The sequence below is a fragment of the Lactuca serriola genome, chromosome 3 (assembly GCF_051521515.1).
Source record: "Lactuca serriola cultivar US96UC23 chromosome 3, Lser_US96UC23_V15, whole genome shotgun sequence".
Lineage (NCBI taxonomy): Eukaryota > Viridiplantae > Streptophyta > Magnoliopsida > Asterales > Asteraceae > Lactuca > Lactuca serriola.
Window position 1 is genome coordinate 232,600,347 of NC_136410.1, and position 20,206 is coordinate 232,620,552.

At 34.4% G+C, this 20,206-nt stretch overlaps 2 protein-coding genes across 3 annotated transcripts; both read right to left on the reverse strand.

Annotated features, from left to right (window-relative positions):
• Positions 1-500: 500 nt before the first annotated feature.
• LOC145093686 (eukaryotic peptide chain release factor subunit 1-3) lies at positions 501-4,588 on the reverse strand. Of its 2 annotated transcripts, none has more exons than XM_079031901.1 (3): positions 4,398-4,588; positions 1,035-2,498; positions 501-875 (listed from the first exon to the last, which is right to left on the reverse strand). In XM_079031901.1, exon 2 carries the CDS (start codon positions 2,454-2,456, stop codon positions 1,146-1,148), a length of 1,311 nt encoding a protein of 436 aa, XP_078888027.1. In that variant the 5' UTR covers positions 2,457-2,498; positions 4,398-4,588; the 3' UTR covers positions 501-875; positions 1,035-1,145. The 2 variants fall into 2 exon arrangements, with proteins under 2 accessions (XP_078888027.1, XP_078888026.1); XM_079031900.1 differs by having other exon boundaries at positions 987-2,498.
• Positions 4,589-6,274: 1,686 nt separating this feature from the next.
• Positions 6,275-14,704, reverse strand: LOC145093687 (PH, RCC1 and FYVE domains-containing protein 1-like). Its single transcript, XM_079031902.1, has 9 exons — positions 14,141-14,704; positions 13,140-13,226; positions 12,572-12,661; positions 12,183-12,263; positions 11,857-12,051; positions 8,855-10,951; positions 8,545-8,691; positions 7,320-7,660; positions 6,275-6,732 (listed from the first exon to the last, which is right to left on the reverse strand). The coding sequence occupies exons 1-9, from the start codon at positions 14,192-14,194 to the stop codon at positions 6,600-6,602; spliced, it is 3,225 nt and encodes a 1,074-aa protein (XP_078888028.1). The 5' UTR covers positions 14,195-14,704; the 3' UTR covers positions 6,275-6,599.
• Between the last annotated feature and the right edge of the window lie 5,502 nt (positions 14,705-20,206).

Sequence of the window (20,206 nt, forward strand, 5' to 3'; positions counted from 1 at the left end):
CTTATATATCTACTCTTTAAACGTCTTGGCCTACTTTAAGATAATGTTGAAGACTCTTTTCAGCTATTACGCTCCTTCCTCTCATAGTCATAGCAGCTGATATGAACTTGGTATGAGCCAAGAACGTTAAGATGATGTTTAAAGAGATTTAACATAATAATAATAATAATAATAATAATAATAATAATAATAATAATAATATTATTTGAGAGACACGAACCAAAAGATGATGAATATAGATTACTGGTGACTTCCAACCCCAATTCACTGCCATTTGCCTATTTAACTTGTATTATATTTTTTGTAACATGAACTCCAGGTTATTACTCGAAAACATGATCATCAAAATTAGTCCAAAATATTAAAAACAATAACCTAAATATAATAATAAATATCAGCCAAATTAATTAAAAAAATAAGTAAGTTTGATAGCCAAGACTTATCTAGTTAACAAACACGGCCTTTGAGAATTTAAATGTAATCATCATCAACCAATGAGATTGCAAGTCAACACATGTAATTGGAAAATATAGGATTACAGATACAATAACCCGAGTCGAATGTCTTTTAGATCGTCTACACGATATATAATCCATTGTAGCGAATTTATTTATTATCGAATATCATATCATCATACACTCGGATGACATTATTATACCCAAAGGCATTACGAAGTCAAAGCTTCTTTTTGTAAGTAAAAATAAAGACAGCTTTCAGATACCCATGAAAAGGTGATCCGCAGATTTATCCCCAATCCTCACGCTTCGTAATTCGTTTCCAGCTCCAATACGTTTTAGCGGTTCCACAGAGACAAATGGGATCAGGATCCGGATCCTGGTCAGCACCTCTTCCCTTACATAAATTTTCTCCAACAGCTGTCATAATAACAAATATTGCTAGGTAAGTTTGAAAAGTACATTTAACAACCTCTGAATGAAACCATTCAGATAATCAGGATACAGTCTTTGAACAGTTAAGAACCCTACCTTCTGAGAAGTCAGAACCATTAAGACACATTTTCCAAAAACGCATACCTCAATGCGAGTTCCGTGAACAAGAAGAATGTCAACACATGCGAGAACTCGCGCCCGGTGCAGGTGCGTTACAGGGTTCCCCTGCACCGGCAAGTAGAGGATAATTGATTGCTATTCAGAATCTTCGTACAATTCATCATCTGAGAGCTCATCGAATGAGCGAATGTCCAATTGGTAGCGTAAAATTCCCCCAATTCCACCAAACCCTCTGCAAAATTGTGATCCTTCTTGCGATTTATTTGTCACAAATTCAAGTGTGCAACCGAATTTTCTATACTCATTAGCAAACCACTCGAGTAAAGACATCTTGTCTTGAACTTCTAATTCGACGTTCGTGGTTGCATCACGGAAGTTTTTTTGATTACCCTCTTGCTCTTTGTTGAAATGCTTTATCATCACTTCACCTGTTGTGGTATTCTTGAGAGTATACCTGTTGATATCAAGATTCTCCCAAACGATGAGAATATCAACAGCACCCATCTCAAGGGTCTTCAACGTATCATCCACCCCAAACACATACTTCCCAGTATCCTGACTAATCTCCTCAAAATACTTCCCAATCAACCGTTTCTCCTGAATAAACTTAACATTCGCAAGAATCTCAGCAGACAACTCAATCGCTTGATTGAACCCGTTTTCGCCTCCATAAGAAACATCCACAACATTCAATATCTTAGCTTGAAGACGCGGGTCAAACATATCCGATTGACTAAGCTCCGTTTTGAAGTCCGCAGATCCCGCAAGTATCAGACCCGAAACATTCGGTTGACTAGTCGAAGGGTTTATATAAAACTGCGTCGCCAGCTCAGCAGTTTTCCTCACATAGTTATGTCGTTTCTCCATTCGTAATCGAGCGAATCTCAACGCCGATTGACCTCCTCTCCCGTGTTTTTTGGGTAAATCGACGCTGAATTTGTGGAGCACTTCGCGTGTATTCCCGCTTAAAGTCCCGAAGAGTGTTCCGTTTCCATCCATGACGATGAATCCGAATTTGTCATCGGATTCTAGAAGCTCGTTGAGCGCTTCGGTGTGGAATTTGTTATCGCAGAGATATAAGGAAGCGTTGATAGGGCGGAAGGGTTCGAAATCGATGGTGACTTTTTTTTCTTTTCCGTCGTCGGTGACGATGGTTCCGGTGTAGAGAACGAGGCCGTTTGGAGGGACTTTGTTGTAGAGTTTGAGGCGTTGTTGGGCGGAGGTGATTGCGCCTAAAACGGATTGACGGTTTACGCGGCTTTTGATGTTGGAAGCTGTTCCGAATTCGTCTCCGAGCATTTTTGTGACGCGAGAGACTTGGTCACGTGGTGGCATGATGAGAGAGATCATGCTTGTTCCATTGCCACGTGCTGCTTCCAGTGCTTTGATGAGTTTCTTGATTTTCCATATTTCGATGTTTTTGTCGGTGTCGTGGGTGTCCGCCATTGTTGGGTGAGTGAGAGTGTGTTGTAGTTGTAAAAAAACTACCTGAAAAAAAGTTAATTTATGGGTTAGATGCAAGAATGGCAATGTACTTTCATTGATTTGCTACTTCAGTTTTTTGCATTTTGAAAAATCTATTCAAATCTCGAGTTCTTGAAGATGAAGAATATGAAGGAACTCTGACAACCCACAAGGGCAAAATGGTCATTTTACATAGATTTGAGACCATAAGGGATTATTTGTGTTGTTTCAATTGTAGGGTTAAATGCAAGAAATATCAGTGTACTTTCTTTTTTTTATAATATCATCTTGACTTTAATTTTTTCCTATTTATGAACACACTCTACTTTGAAAATCTATCTAATTATAGCAATGACATCCAAATATAAAGCAATTTTCACTGCTATAATAAGAAATAAACTGAAGATACAATGCTATAAATATGTAAATTTTGCAAAGTATACTACCTTAATAAGAAAAAGAGTGGAAGTAAAATGCTATAATAGAAACAAATGAAGATAAGATAATATAATACACTAATAAATGAAAGCACATTGTTACTTCTTGCATTTTATAAATACAAGAATAGTGTATGCCTAAGTTCCCATCAAACTAAAAGTATCCTTAACTACATTCTTAACAAATTTCCTGCTTCCTTATCAACACCATATATATATATATATATATATATATATATATATATATATATATATATATATATATATATATATATATATATATATATATATATATATATATATATATATATATATATATGTTCCTCTTATTTTGGCTTAATCTAAAGCTTTATATTCCATAGTAATCCCCAATTTTGCATTAACACATTGTGGTCTCATTAATCAACAGTATAATGCAATACAATTGACAAAAGATATAGCAAAAAGGACAGAACTAAAATATCAGATAATACATGAAGTATCCAAAATTTCAATTGTTCATAAAGCTTAATCTACAAAAGATTCTTCATTAGGCCATGTTTTAACGATTATAGAGAATATATTTCACTCAAAATTAAATCCCACGAAATTATTTGCTAACCTTATTAGGAAGAGAAACTGAACTTTTCAAACATGTAATAATAGCTTACATCCATCTCAATACCAGACAAAAACCAGGATTTTTTTTACCATTTTGATACACATCATAAATAAACTTGCTATGTCTTCATATTTACTTCTGGTTGTTAAATGATTTACCTCTTGTCGTTTTGGTTGTGAGGAAAAGTTAAGAATCACATTACACAACCAATTTAAGGGGGTGTTTGGATGTGCTGTAAAAAATTTGCAACTTGAATCACAATGATCAGTTTTATGTGTTCTGTAAAACTGATTTTGGGGTTTAGGACAAAAATAATTATTTGGAGAAGAAATTGGTTATGGAGGTCCTTAAGTTTAGAATTATCAACTATCCTCAACTTTAATCAACTCATTATTGATTTTGATTCATGAAAAGGCAAAGATCACTTTGAAATCGCACATCCAAACAACCCTAAAAAGAGTAGTTTTATATCAATTTACACTTTTGAAAGAACTAGGTTGAATTTCCGGGATCAAAGTTTTTTTTTGACCTACGAACTAACGCCAGAAAAACTAAACCTCTAAAAATCGCAAGAAAAACATCAAAAAAACAGATCTCACAAAATTTTGAACCAAAATTAAAAACATGTAGCGCATACTCGATTGTGTTGTTTTCCTCCAAATTACTGGTTTACACATCAAAATTAGAACAAAAATAATAAGATTGCGTTCATGCAGACCAACCTGATCAGCAAATTACAGGAACAGCATACACTACACATTCAGATTGACATAAATCTAGCAATACGATCCACATATAATAAAAATTGCTTACGATCGAAGCTAAATAACAAAAAAAAAAATGATTAACAGAATGATCAAATTCAGTTTTGATAGCGTGGATCACCTGAAGGAGAATTTGCAACGATGATTTTTGCTTTTAGATATCTGAAGGAGGGCGAAATGGATTTATACTCGTTGAAGGTCGATTGTTCGTACAATCGGAATCCCCGATCATCACGACTCTTGATGGATGTTCGAAAATCCATAAATAACCTTGGATTCGGGTTTGATATAAACGTGTCACAAGAATGTAGAACTACAGAAAAATAAATATGCCTGTCTAAGTTCGTATGTTTTCTGTAAAGTATTGATGGACGGTTATCGTGCATTATTAATTGCCTAATTAGTTTTTCTTTAGTCCAAGTAAAAGTTAAAGAATTTTTTATTTTTATATATGAATTTTACAAACTTATGTATTATTTATTTAAAAAAAAATTAAATACGAAACTCTTATTAAAAAGTTTGAATTTATAAGAATATAAAAAAATATTGAATTGTTTAAGTTAAAATGTTCGTTTTTTAATTTAAATAAATAATTTATATAAATAAACAAAAAAATTAATAGGGATTTAACTTAGGAATTTTAAAATTAGAAGATAAGTCTATTAATTAAATTGATATTCATTTGTTATTATATTTATTATAATTATTATATTTAAATATTATATAAATTTTAATAAAATGGGAAAAAAAAACTATAAAATGATATGCTGAAAAAATAATAATTTTAAATAACCACCAAATGACACGTGACAAAATGAATGAGAATATGACATATCAAGAAAAGATTTTTATTTATTATAATATATATATATATATATATATATATATATATATATATATATATATATATATATATATATATTTCATTTTATGGTGAAAACTTTTAAAAAAATGTTTTTTATATCATTTAAAACTTATTTTATTTGCTATGAAAATAATCTTTTGAAAATTCTTAGGACAAAAAATTATTAAAAAAAATGTTTTATGTTTTTTTGTTGTAAAAGTTTTCAAAGGCCTAAAAAAATGTTTTTTTATAAAATATACAAATATTTTACAGATAATTGTATATGTCAAACTTACAAAGTTCTTTATTTTTTTCCCTATTTTCACGTGTCAAAACTAAAATATCAAGATTTATTTTGCTATGAAATTGTCTTCGAGAAATTTACAATAAAAACCTTTATTTTGTAGAATTTTATATCGAGAGAAAACACTTTAAGAAATTGTTGTTTCAAATGACAATTTCCTATGTTGAGATGAGTGTGTTGTTCATTTCCCACTTGAATCCTACACAAACCGACTTAATCAACTCCTTTGGATTAAAAACACGAATAACTTTGCACCACGAGATAGATTACTCAAGTCAACCCTATCAAAAAGGCCATCTTGACCATAAAGGGCTTTTATAACACGCACGATCAAAAAATCGCCATATACAACAAAACTCTATTCAAATTACTATCTTCTTCCCAATTTTTTTCATAGATTTCTCTTGATGCTTGTTGCTTAAACAATTGTATCTAATCGAACACAGACCATCATACTCTTTAGTTTCAAGTTTTTTTTTTAGTTTACGACAGCAATTTTCTTTGGTTAGGGTGTTTTTCTTACATGTTAAAAGAAAATAGGGGGCATGGCCCACCCGACCCCTTCATAGTTCCCCTGCGGATATATTTCAAAATATCATTTTTTATAACAGCAATAAATGATTGGACAAATTTGTCAAAATGGTTTTAGTTGAAGTACATAGCTTGAAACATGTTTGATGTTCATTGGACCACAACAAGGACTAAGTTTTTCTGAGATAGGACAATTCATCCCATGATTGGACTAAGTTGTCATTGATATCGGTTTCAACTCCAATCCAATATATGACAAACGCGATACAAGTTGCATTCATACGAGACACAAACAAACTAACATATGATACAACTTGGATTAGTGAAGACACTTAACATTTCAAAGAAGAAAAAAAGGAAAAACAAGTGAATATTAGACGATATCAAACTACAACCAATCAGCAAGATTTTTTTTCAAGGTATACAACTTTCAAAGCTAATAACCGAAACCCAAAAGAAACTATGAATATACACGGTATCAGCTTTCAAGAACAGCTAGAAAACCTACAATGAATTTACATATTCATCGACATCATCAACCCCGAAAAAAACAGGAAACAATTTAACGGATGGGAGATGACGTGGCGAAAACCCGACAAATCAAATTAGGAAAATTCATTTACATACGATGATGTTTCTACATGTCACTGTGCCAAGTCATCACTTGCGACACCTACACTTGATTTATCGGCCAATCGAACGTTATATTGTTGATAAACTCTCGCACGGTTCTCGGCCCACCATTGCTCCGCTTGTTTCTCACTAAATCGCTTTCGACTGCATTTTTAAACCGTTAAAGACGGTCATAATATTATTTTTCATTGAGGGTATTTTCGACTTTTTACATAATAGTAGTACTGAGTTTGTCATGCATTGGACCGAGACTAAAACCGATGCCAATAAGAAAAAAATTACATTTTTTTTGTCGCATCCAAAAAGATGGGACAAGGACTCGCTCTTGATATCTCGTATGTGGAAAAAGACGTAAATACCCTCCTCATCCGCATCATTGATGATAGCCCTAGAAAACTTGTCTGGTCAGGTACAGTCCAGTCCCGTGTAACGGGACCGGACTAGATGGAACTGGAAATGCTTTCCAGGGCTATTTTCAATGATGAGGATGAGAAGGGCATTTACGTCTTTTTCCACATACAAGATATCGAGAGCGAGTCCTTGTCCCACCTTTTTAGGTGAGACGAAAAATTGTAATTTTTGTCTCACTGGCATCAGTTTCAGTTTCAGTCTCAGTCTAATGCATGTCAAACACAGGATAACGGAAATCCTTTTTCCTGTTACCGATTTTAAAAAAAAAAAAAAAAAACAATATACTTTTACTGAAAAAATGAAAAGGTAAAATAGCATACCTGAAGCGGACTCGTTTAAGATCTTTAATACCTCCAGGCAAGGATGTAAGCGTAATATAAACACCAGGTTCATCTTGCTCAACCCATTCATCATCACTTCTGCCACCATTTCTTGCTGCTGTTGCTTCTGAAACAGCTGTTTTGTTTATGATGGAACTCGATCCATTTAATACCAACTGAGTGTTTTTATATGCTGGTGTTTGAGTTTGACCATTAGGCTGGTCAACTGAGGAGTTTATTAAGACATCATTGAAAGAAAGATTGGATCCGAAAGAAGTGAAGGAAGGAGATCTTATGTCCCTTGTAGTTCCTACTGGTAGCCTTTCTGCCATGTCTTTCAACTATTTTAACATACAAAAGTAGAAAAAAAATCAGTTGAAAAGTCCAACAGCATAAACTTAATAAAGGGTAAATTACGAAATTGGCAATGTAGGTTTGTTTATTTATGAAAAGTATTGTACTTTCTATTTTTTCTTCCTTTTATATCATTGTACTTTGAAAAATCTACCCAATTATAGCAATGTTTTCACTGCTATAATTGGGAAGATTTTTCAAAGTACAATGATATAATAGGAAGAAATGCAAGTATGATGCTATAATAAACAAATCAATGGAATTATGTTGCTATTTTTTTTGCATTTAACCCTATTGAGGGAAATGAAACATCATGATATTTTAGTATTATAGCATCATACTTCCATTTCTTTTGATTAGAATATTTCACTTCTAATATTTTTCTTAATAAGGCACTTTGCTTTGAAAATATACCCAGCTATAAAACTGCAGTTTCAATTTTTTTTCTTATTATGTTATTATACTTTAAAGATTTACCCAATTATAGCAATGAAAATTGCTATAATTTATTAATAAGAAATGAAAGTAGGATGCTATAATAAACAAATCAATATAAGTAAGCAACTTTTTTCGTGTGGAGGCATTGTGCATTAAACAATCTACCAAATTATAGCTTTATACTTTCAATTTATTTCCTTATTAGGACATCATGCTTTGAAAAATCTACCCAATTTAGTAAGTTTTTGGATGACATTCTTATAATTGGGTAAATTTTTCAAAGTACAATGCTATAATAGAAAGAAATGAGAGAATGATGCTAAAATAAACAAATCAATGAAAGTAAATTGCTATTTCTTGCATTTACTCCCAAGAAAATTCATCAAACAAACAGGAATTGGAAATTGAAAGAGTTTAACAAGATTAATCTTACTTGTGCTGTAAGTGATTTGATGACTTCTTTTGCAGCCTTGCATTTTGAGCTTTCATCCCCTGCAATTGCTATCGCCTCCTTCAGCTGTTTAGAAGTTCTTTCCAGCTCAACCTCTTGAAGTTTGGCTTTTCGGGTTAGACTTTCAACCTGATATCACCAAATCGAATATAACATCCAAGAAAATATCTTCTCCTTTCTTATTTCCATTTACAAATTCATAAAGAAGGAAGAATCAAAATGCTATGTAAATGTTGCACTAAGTGGATGAGTGAGTACATATTAAAAAGCAAAACAAGTAATATACACATACCTGTGCTCTTAGTTTAGTTACTTCTTGATTGAGGCTATCATTTGTCCTTTTAGCATCATCCACAATGATCTTTGGTGAAGATAATCCGGCCAATGTTGGTGTTGGAGTGGTGGACCGAGGCGGGCTGGCCCGCCTTGACACCGGAGAAGTTGCCCGAGACACCATTCTTGAACCAGGGACAGAAGCGGAAAAAAACTTTTTAGAAGACCCAAAAACCGGATTAAAAGATTTAGAAATATTAATCCCTCCCCATTGAGAGCTTCCTGAAGGAATAGGCGAAACACGGCTGCTACTAAATTCTAACTTCTTGTTCCTCTTAGAAGAATAACTTTCCAACGGTTTCATCGCTTCCATAGAAGCAAACCTCGCGAGACGAGGGCGAGATCGTAATTCTGACCTATCATCTTTCTCATTTTGCTCGTTAGGGTTTATACTCGCTCTTCTCACGGAAGACACTGAAGAGGCATCGGTTTCGATAGCTTTTTTCAATTTATTAACACAATTATCACAAACCCGATACGGTTTATTCGGGTTAGGTGCCATGGATGCCCTTAGTGACTTCTTGCTACTACAAGAATGACAAAAAACAAGACCACAATTGTAACAATTATGTCGCTTTCTTTTGAAATTAAACGGAAGGCGACACCCAGAACACATAGACTGATCAACTCCAGACACCCATTTATGAAGACATATAGCTGCAGTAAAATTTGTCCCACAAGCAATCCCTTTCACTTGTTTATCTTTCAAAGCTTCAACTAAAGTCGGGTAATTTCTATCATCTGTATCTCCATGACCTAATCGCCCATTCGCCCCTTTCCCCCATGTGTAAACCTCCGTCCTCGAAGTCAAAACCGCAACATGATGGGCCCCACAAGCGATTTCCTCCACAAAAGATTTTAAAAGTTTACCTTCAATACGAGCGGGCAGCTTCCCGTCAGCATTCGGGTTCCCGAGCTGCCCGTAAACCGGACTGCCCATCACGTAAACATGCCCGGAAGTCGCGAGTGCGAGTGTCATGCTATGCCCACATGCCACCTGGCAAAAATTCGGGTCCACAAGGGCAGCAACACAAGTGGGAACTAGTTTAGTTTCTTTATCCCCGTGCCCTAATCGACCTTTATCCCCATCACCCCATGTAAAAAGCTTCCCGGAAGAACAATTACTAGAACTCGAATTCCCAACCATAATTTCAACAATAGCAGCAGTATGCCACGCACCACAAGCCGCCCTTACGGTTCTCAACCCTTTAAGTGACTCAACTTCTTTAGGTTTCAAAACACTTTTCTTATCCCCGTGTCCTAACACCCCGAAAGTCCCGTCTCCAAAAGTAAAAAGTTGACCCGCGGAGGTCACCACCGCAGTATGCCACGGCCCGCAAGAAATGGAGGACACATGGATACCCTCTAATGACCCGTTTACCCTTTTTGGAACCCAGTGTGAAACTTCATTGTCATGTCCGAGTATCCCAAAATGCCCTTCGCCCCATGTGTAGAGGTCACCGGATAAGGTAACTGCACACGTGTGATACTCACCACATGCCACTAGCTCAATGTTTGTGTTACTAAGGGCATCGATGAGTTTCGGATGTGGGACGTTTGAATCGATTCCATGCCCTAAACGTCCGCCTAATTCTTCGCCCCATGAAAAGATTTCGCCTTGTTTTGTGACTAACGCGGCATGTCGGCCGCCACACGCGATGTTTTGGACATCGAGGACTACTGCGGATTCTAGAGGTTTGGGTAATAAGGAATCGGTTTTGGTACCGGATTTGTGGGGTCCGCAGACGTCTCCGGTGATTTCGCCCCAGATGAAAACGTCGCCCATGGCGTCCCCGTCGTCGTGGCCGGAGCCTTGGCTTGAGGAGCTTACGGCACTTGAGAGGCTTACGCGGAAGGCGTCTACACCCATTCGGTTGAAATGGGTGTGCATGGTGTCGGACCCACCAGATGATGGTGAGTGGAAGGACCCGTTGGAAACGGGAGGGAAGAAGCCTTTGGGTGGGAGTGGGACCTTGTATGGAGCCATATCTGGGAAAGACAATGTCTTTGGAGGGCTTCCAAATGGACTATGGAGACTAAGTTGATCAATGGTTTCCTGAAATGTAACATAATGTGAGGATGGAATGGAATGGAATATGGTCTAATGGAATGGAATGATTGCTAACATTACATTATCATGTTTGGTAGGCTTGTAGGAATGGAATGCATCTTTCATGTAAACTGTTAGTGTAGAGTTTAATACTATTCTATGTGGTATTTGAATTTATTATTTACAAAAATAAAAGATTAAAGATAATAAAAGCTCTTTAAAACCTTAAAAAAACTATCATTAAACACTATCATGGGTGAATAAGCAAGGTAATGGAACAAATCATTACACTCCATGATCATGTTTGTTTAGCTTGTAAGAATAAAATAATTTTCATATGGATTTTTTGTATAGTATGTAAATACAATGTATAGTTTTAACTCTACACTACATGTTAATTATAATTATTGAAGTTTTTATTTACATAAATGAAGAACTAAACATATTAAATTTCATTAGAAACAGAAATAGAAATGTAATCAAAAAAATATTCTTGATTACTTTTAGGAAATAAAATTTATGAATGATTAAAGTCGTAAAATTTCTAAAAAAAAAGATGTCTTAAAAGATTATGTAAATAAAAATGGGTTATATTGCAACTTTTCACAAAAATAAAAACACCATTTTGCTAACAAAAGAAAAGGAATGACATCCTTCAAGAATGGTCCATTCCATCAGCCTAGTCAAAAGAAACAGATTTTATTGATTCGTATAGAATACACCATTCCATTCCTTCTGTGATTCCATCATTAGGATCAAGTTTTGTATGGATAAATGATGTTTATAAAGTATTTGAGGAAAGAAGGAAGAAAAATAAATAAGGACAAATTTGTAAAAGGTTAGGACTTAATAGGGAACGAGTTTTTCCATTGAGTCTTATTCTTTCTGATTAAATCAAAAAGGAGCTGTACCTTCTGTGAGCTATTTCCACTACCAAAAGGAGAATGTAAAGGGGAGCTTCTTTGTGTGTATGTCCTGGGACTATTAGCTTCAGATGGGATTTCATCACTCCTTGATTCTGTTCTCCAATTTCTCTGATGCCCACGTGATATTAATGCTTTAAGCCCACTAAACCATACTTCAGCTTCATCCTTGTCCTTACATATCTAATTAGCCAAAATGAATTGCAAGAATATAAATAGAAACTCACAAAACCTATTGCTAATTGGCATACAAAATGCTAGCAATAGTGCAAAAAGAATCAATAATCAATTGCAAAAAGAGATGAAAATCCTACCAAATCCAGAGATCTATCGCTGTATATTAGTGAAAACGATTGGTATTCCTTCTCAGGACGTGGATACCTTTGAAAGATTGGCTAAACAACAAAGTGAAATCATAGTAAATATTCATAAGAATGAATATATATATATATATATATATATATATATATATATATATATATATAACTTAATAAGGTTATAAAAGATGTTACATGGCATTAGTATGCATTGGAATTTTGGAGCTACTCAAGCTGTATGTTTTATACTTTTGAATCAACAAGAAATTGTCTTTGTTTTCAATTGTGATGCCATTTTTTCTTTCTTGAATGAGTTTTTAAGATATTCTCCTCAAATTACAATAACTAATCTTGCACAAATTAAAACTTGCAATGAAATTACTTACAGTTCGCTGCCCTGATACAATTCTGGTGACATGACTTAGTCGAAGGTGTTTTTCCTCTTTCCCAGAAAACCATATCAGAATAGACTCATCCTGAAATAGCACAGAAAAAACAGTATCATTTAAACAGCAAACTATTGATTATTACAGTTAAAAAGAGATTGGTATTGCCTTTTCATTTAAGAACACATGTTCCAGACGTTCACAGCATAAACACATATTGTTCCTTTTGCTTAAAAGATAATAGGAAAGAAAAAAAAATCATAATTTTAAGTGCATTTATTCTATCTCCATAAAAGTTGAAGATACTGAATGAATAAACAATATATACACAGAATGAGGGCACTTGTGTGACTTTTACTCTAAACTCATTAACGAAATACCAAGTAGAATGCATTAAATCAGCCATAGTAGCTAAGGGAGAAACCTAGTCATACTAGGAAAAAAAAAAAGATTTAAGATTTGACAAATGTTGACACAAACATAAAACATATTAAATGGAAACATAATAAAGAAATACATGAACAACACCTATTGGAGACACTTTGTGAAAGATAAAAGTCAAACTTACATTAGCCAACCTGAAGGGACAAAACTTAGGCTTCCCTCGTCTTCCATATTTGAGAAGATAAGCCCCTTTCTTCAGAGCAGTAATGGCCTGTAGTAAATATCACTCCAGACGTTAAGTTAAAGAGAATTCACCACATTTTCTGCTACAAAAAAGTGGTTGACAAAACATGCATCTAAACATCCACCAGAAAGTAAGAGATATATATAGCCTAACAAGAAGTATTGTCACTTGTTAGGGATATGATGGCAGATGGTATTAGAAAATAGAGAAGGTAAAAGTTGACTTTATCAACCATTACCAGGAGTCAATATTTAACCTGACAATTACAGCTTTCTCTGTTATTGCTAATAGTCACTCGTTGATCTTACAAGAAAGTTACATGCATTATGCATATTAGGAAGGAAGTTGAGAGCTATAGAAACCTCATACTTCACAGAGTATATTAAGGGAAGGGTATGTTCTACACCATTAACGATTGACTAAATTTTGAAGTTGTCCTGCTAGAATATGTCATCTCCTCATTGATCATTGCTCTAAAATTCGTTATTATCTTCTGTTTTATTAAAAGCATACTATAGTAAACATTGTTCCCTAATTTCAAAGGTACTCACCTGCATCAAAGCTATTTGACGAAAGCATAGAGAAATGAAAGATACATAAAGTCCATTATTAAGTAGCATACATTACATTCCAGCTTCTTTGCACTTTGCATTACCCTTGTATTTTCAAAATATGGTCAAATCATTGTGCAGTGAGCAATAATTGTTCAAATAGGCGATAAAAACTCAGCAAGTGATGCAAAGTGATATGATGCTTATAAGTTGTTCATTCTATAACATTAGTGTGGGAAAGTTAAAGCCACACACGATTTGAGATCACATAAACAGCAAGTAATTTACCTGGTGTTTCAAGTGTTAACATATGCCTACGCATTTGATTAGCAAACAATCGTAACTCTACAATAATATCCGGAAGTTCAGACAATGTTGTAATTGATTTACCTGCTCGATGTCCCTTTCAACTTGCCCACCCGTCCTACTAACATCTGAACTCATCCTCTGTCTACAACAACGATATCAAAAAACCACGCAATCCAGACTTACGTACCGGTCTCTACTGTAATAATCAACCTCATTTTTCTTCTTAAAATGCACAAAAGCTCCGAAGTTCGTTCATCAAATTAATCGCAATCTGTAATACAATCCGTAGTTCATTGACCTGAAAAAATTCCGAACGAGCATACACGATTGAAAAACCTTTCAATTGCCCTAATTGTTCGAATTGAAGGATAGGAGTCGTGCTCAAATGGTATCAATCATCAGCTAATTTGAGATGGAATCTTTTTTGCAACTTCGAGGGTTTTGACAGCTCCCTTAGGTCGAGGTTTGTGCGTGATATTGTGTGCTTATGGATGTAATTGAGAGCTCAGATCAGCATGGAAAAAGAGAACCGAAAACCTAGGAAATGGCTGGTTGATCTGGTCACCAGGAGTTAGAACGCAGGAAGAAAGAGAAAGTAGAGAGGAAGAGCCTGGGGGTGGACTTAAAGCAGTGTTAGAAAGGGGGAAAATAGTACTCTTTAGTCATAATCAAGGTTCAATCCATGGATAATACGGATAAAGTTTTGTTTGAATTTACTTTTTTTTTTTTGGTTCATTAAACCACTTTTTAAGAGAAGCTAAATAAAATGACCAGATATTCATCGTAAAGGACTCTTGCTTTATACTTTCGGACTCGTAACAAATTAATATTAGCATCTTCTGTATACAAATGTTATGAATTTAATAGTAAAGGACCTCACTATATACTTATCGCATGTGTTTGTTATTCACTATGATTGATATATCAATATACTTAACAGAATTAGGATTCCATTGGACGGATTATAATTAATTAACAATGGTGTCATTTCAAAGATATAGAAAATCTATAAATTGGTTATATATGGATTATAATTGGTTATAAATTGTTAATCACTGATATATCATATGCTTAAGAGAATTAGGATTCTAATCGAGATTATAATCGACTAAAAATGGTGTATATTTCAAACATCTAGAAAATCTATAAACTGGTTGAAAAATTAAATATTCTTCTACTTTTTCTTTCTATTATCCTCCTATCTATATGAAATTGTGACAAGTGGATTAAATTATTATTAATTTCATTAAATGTGATACATGTCAATATTTGATATGGTAGGAGGATGAGTAGAAAGAAAATATAAAAAGATATTTAATTTCTCAATATGTATGGACGTTTTAATTTCAATATACTAATGTTTTCATCTAGTGACTCAGCTACTAGAATAAGACATAGTCAATGTCTTGTCATTAGTATTGAGTCATCTATTAGGCTAAGGGAGTGGTAACACTCCTAGTACTTTGTCACATAAGCAGGGTCGGTCCATTGGTTTATGATGTCCGGGGCAAGATAATAAAAGAATGCCCTTATTATGTACCGAACAGTCCCAACAAATTTATAATTTCTTTTAAATACAAATATGCAAATAACTTATACTTCAAGAAAATACATATTAATACAAACAAACACAATCCCAGATGCATAAAGTGTTATATGGATAAAATATTTAAATTGATAATGATGTGTGTGTGTATATAACGAGGTTTTCAGGCTCATGCATTGTGACAGGTGTTCAAGCAACGCTTTTTGTGATGTGGCATTTGAGTTATGTTAAAATGTGTGTCCCAAAATCATAAATAACAAACAAAGATAACAAACCCTCGGGAATCTTTGATGTTGTCTATACTTTCCAATTTTACTATAGTAGCAAATAAAGATAACAAACCCTCCCCATTATTCCAATGTCTTCCTAATTCTCATCATCATCATATTGCAATGTATTTTGACCCTCGAATTCCCATTTCCACACCCCCTAATTTGGGTATTTTCCAATTTGATTTTGAGATGCTTGTTGTTGGAACAAAATATTTGGAACAATTTGGCTGGTTCTCCTGTAAATACTGCCAAGCAATTCTATACCGCAAGTGAAAACAGGCAAATGAACAAGTCCTAATCTGAAAGTTGTGTATGTTATTAAAGATGACATAGCCTTTGAGAAATCACCTCCAAAACATTGTACACCACCATTTCATCCTGCAAACTTTATGAACATGAAACAGTAAATGGATCATCATTTAAGAACCGAAGTTTCTAAACACAACATAGATGATGATGGTCTCTTATGACATTCTATGATCAGCATTTTCCATGGCAAGCTGTTACGGTTTTCAAAAGAAGAATCTGAGTCACAAAGTTAAAAAAAATGAATTTAAATTCAATCACCACATAGAAAAACACAAAATCTTTTAAAAAACAAAAATACAATCTCAAAAAGTATTAATTGGATATTATCAATAGTTTAATAAAAATTGAAATTTCAAACTTGTTTCTGGAAAACAACAGATAGAGATGCTTGTCAAAGACATCAAATTTGCAGAACAAATAATAAATTATCTTGAAATTACAATGAAGATACCTAAACAAGCAATATTTACTGTGAGAATTGTCATGAATATTAGTAGATAAAACAAAATTTTACCTGAAATTAGTAGAGTAAAACCAACCACGATCAAATTTGAGCATCCAATTCCATTGTTGACAATGTGTTACACCTTTCTTCCACTAAAGAATAATTCATGTACCTGATTTCACTTGTGTTTTCAATATCGAATACATAAATTACCATTTCAAAGCAAATCAAGAAATCTATCCAAAAAACATTATTTTTGTATAATATTAATCTGGACAGTTACTCCTGTGATTAGCAAAATAATTTTACCCAAAATTTGAAGAGGGATTGTCATTGAAAAAATGTACTCATCCACATCATGTGGAAATGGATTTACGTACTAATCAACAGAACTATAGACAATTAGCTAAATATTGATAACTACATTGTAACGTCCCAACAATCAAAGGTAAAAATTTTCATTTTTAATATAGCTAAAACATCAATACCATTTATTCTAAACCATTCAAATCATCATTAAGTAAAACATTTAGCAGAGTTCATCCCAAAGTCATTCATTGCGGAAATCATAGGTGTGTGCACTACGATCAATGTGACGACTCGAAATTTCTACCTGGTACTATTATATAAATTCGTCAAGTCAGACTTGTTTCTACCACTTTTCAGCATGGTTTTGAGTCAATTGAGTGTTCTAAACCTAGCATCTTCGAGTTAGAAGCTTGGATTTGAGTACAACAAGTTCACCCGACACAAAAAGTAGCCAAACACTCCCACCTAAGGAGTGTACGGCCGTACACTTGGGTGTGCGGCCGCACACCCCTCTTCTGGCAGCACAGACACGCCTATAAGATGGAGTCTAGGCCTTCATTCAATCCTTTACACTCTCTTAGTCAAGAAACTCATTTCTCCCAAGTAGCTCCCGATTTTTCAACTAGCTCTTCAAGGGGTAAGTATTTTTATCCTTTGATTTGTTGATTCCTTACCCCATCTAGCATAAATCACTGACTTCATCCATGAAATCATTCCATCTTAGTAGATCTTCAAGTGTTCTTCAGTTTCTCCAAGAACACCAAGAACACCTACAAGGTTCTTGGGCTCCAAACACCCCTATACGCTTCTACATCGTAAGTACCCTACTCCTGCATGTTATTAACCATATTTGAGCCTTAGAAAATGTCTAGAACTCGATCTTCAAGGAGTGTGCGGCCGCACACATTCAAGTGGCCGTACACCCCTTATTTTAGTGCTTTAAGGCCTCAAACTCGACTTGTATGCTAGCATATGAGCAAAGGCACTTAGGGGATACAATATATGGCCTTAGAAATACGTTTTGAACCATTTTTACTAGGAGTGTGCAGCCGCACACTCCATGGCCACACACATCTGTCCGCACACCCATTAGGCAGCACACCAGGTGGCCGCACACGCCCCTGTACGGTCGTACACCCATTGCAAACGACTTTTGGTGCTTCTAACACTTAAATCTAAGTGTTTTCTAGGCCCTAGGGTGTTTTCCTTTCATTATTAGTTGTTTAAAGACTAATTATATACATATATGTACCAATATATGCTTATTAGGATCCGTTGTGATCGAGTCTTCATTTGGCACTCAGCTTCCACACCGACCTTACACTCAAATCCTACGTCAAACTGTGAGTTCATACCCCTACTCTTTTATGGTTTTTAAATGTTTTAAGGGGGAATACAAGCAAAAGTACAAGGAAACTTGTGCTCAAAATATATTATTTTGTCTAAGATAATTATATTTTCAGTATGCTCTTAAAATGGAAAACAGTTTTTACCAAACGACTAAGAAATCAACTCGTAGAAACAGTTTCCAAAAACTAGGGTAACTAACTTGTGAATCATGTAGTAAAACGTGTTATTTTATAAGGGATTCATGCAAATCATAAATAGGATTTTCAGTATTATTACTAGTAAATTTGTTAGTCTAAATGTTGGAGACACGTCCTTGGTAACACTCCCACTGGATTTAAGAGTGTAGGACTAGCACTTGTAACCAGAATCTCTTGTTGGGAGAGCGTGACTGTTGTGTATAGATCTATACGGGACTGACTATCCCGCACCTGAACTGCTAGCTACAGTTAGGTAGCCATGCCTAGGGTGACAAATTCATAAAGGATAATGGCCCCATTACGTGCCATATCAAGTTAATGTATGGTTATGAAACTCGCAACTTAGATAACAGAGATTTACTTTTGTAATAATGAATCAAGTGAACTAATCTCAAAGTAATAACCAATTTGATTACTAGAGGGTATTAGTAATACCTTCAGGATCTAGTTCACCACGTAATTATTAGTTTTATTTATGTAATAAAGCTAAAACCTCTCGTATTCCAGGGAAAATAAGGGATCTTCCCAGCCTTCACCTACTTCTAGTGATAGCCAGGATTACCAATAAGAAACTATGTTTAATCTATATAAGTATGGCAGATACTTATACTTTATGATCTAAATCGAGTAATTCAATAGTTCTCACTTAAGGGAAATGTAGGATTTTCCCGGGGTAATCATCAGTATTTTATAAACATATTGTTTATCATTCAACTAACGAACTTTCATTATTAAATTCATGATTTATGAGTTATTCATAACTAGTATGAATTAAGAAGTCATAGAAGAAATGGATTTAAACATGCTTTTTATAAGAAAATATGAGATTTTCTTGAGGAACACTTTCAAGTGATATCAAAGAGTCATTTTTCTTGAGGCTATATATATATATATATATATATATATCACCGGACAGTATGAGATTTCCAGAAAAGATATAGCATTTTTCAAAAGAACCGAGAACTGTTTTCCCTAAAACAAAATATTTATGAACTCACCAGCTTTATGTTGATACTCTTTGAAAACCTACTTGTATTCTCAGGACTCTAGTAAACAGGTACACCCGAATTTTCGAGAAGACTGCTTAGCATCGGACAGCGACTCCTGTTGTCTTTTGTATTTCCTCGATGTTAGAATATGTAATGTTTAAAACACTTATGTAAAACTTATACTTATTAATGCAATGGTTGATTGTACTTTGATTACTATAATGCATGTGTTTTGATACTTACATGACGTCATCCACCCCCGAACGTTTCCATCGTTTCGGTTTGGGGGTGTGACAATCAATACGATCCCTTCCTTTCCAAAACGATGATACCCGAAACCATAAACAAAACCTGTAAGCACGAAGCTTAGTGAGTTTCCCAAAGCATACCATACACACAAACCACATATCACATAACCTGTTGCTATAAAAGCTACTTGTATCAAATTTTCTGCTAGTTATAAAAGCTACATATAACACATAAGCCATGCATACAAAAGCCTGTAAGGATGTCGTGGGCTCCCCCTGGGTCTTACACCATTGTGTCATGGGCTACCCCACATGGTCTTAACCTGAGAATGTCATGGGCTACCCCACATGGTCTTATATCTAATTTCCACGGGCTCCTCCCGGGGTCTTCCATGCAAGTATCACAAAGACAACTAGCATAACACATATCACATAAACATATCATATATCACAGAAATATCTACACATAACCCAAATAAACC

Coding starts and splice junctions, on each gene's coding strand:
- LOC145093687 (XM_079031902.1), bottom strand. CDS start 14,194: ATGAGTTCAGATGTTAGTAGGACGGGTGGGCAAGTTGAAAGGGACATC. Junction 13,227..14,140: donor TTGAAAGGGACATCGAGCAG/GTAAATCAATTA, acceptor TATTTACTACAG/GCCATTACTGCTCTGAAGAA. Junction 12,662..13,139: donor GTCCCTTCAGGTTGGCTAAT/GTAAGTTTGACT, acceptor GTGCTATTTCAG/GATGAGTCTATTCTGATATG.
- LOC145093686 (XM_079031901.1), bottom strand. CDS start 2,456: ATGGCGGACACCCACGACACCGACAAAAACATCGAAATATGGAAAATC.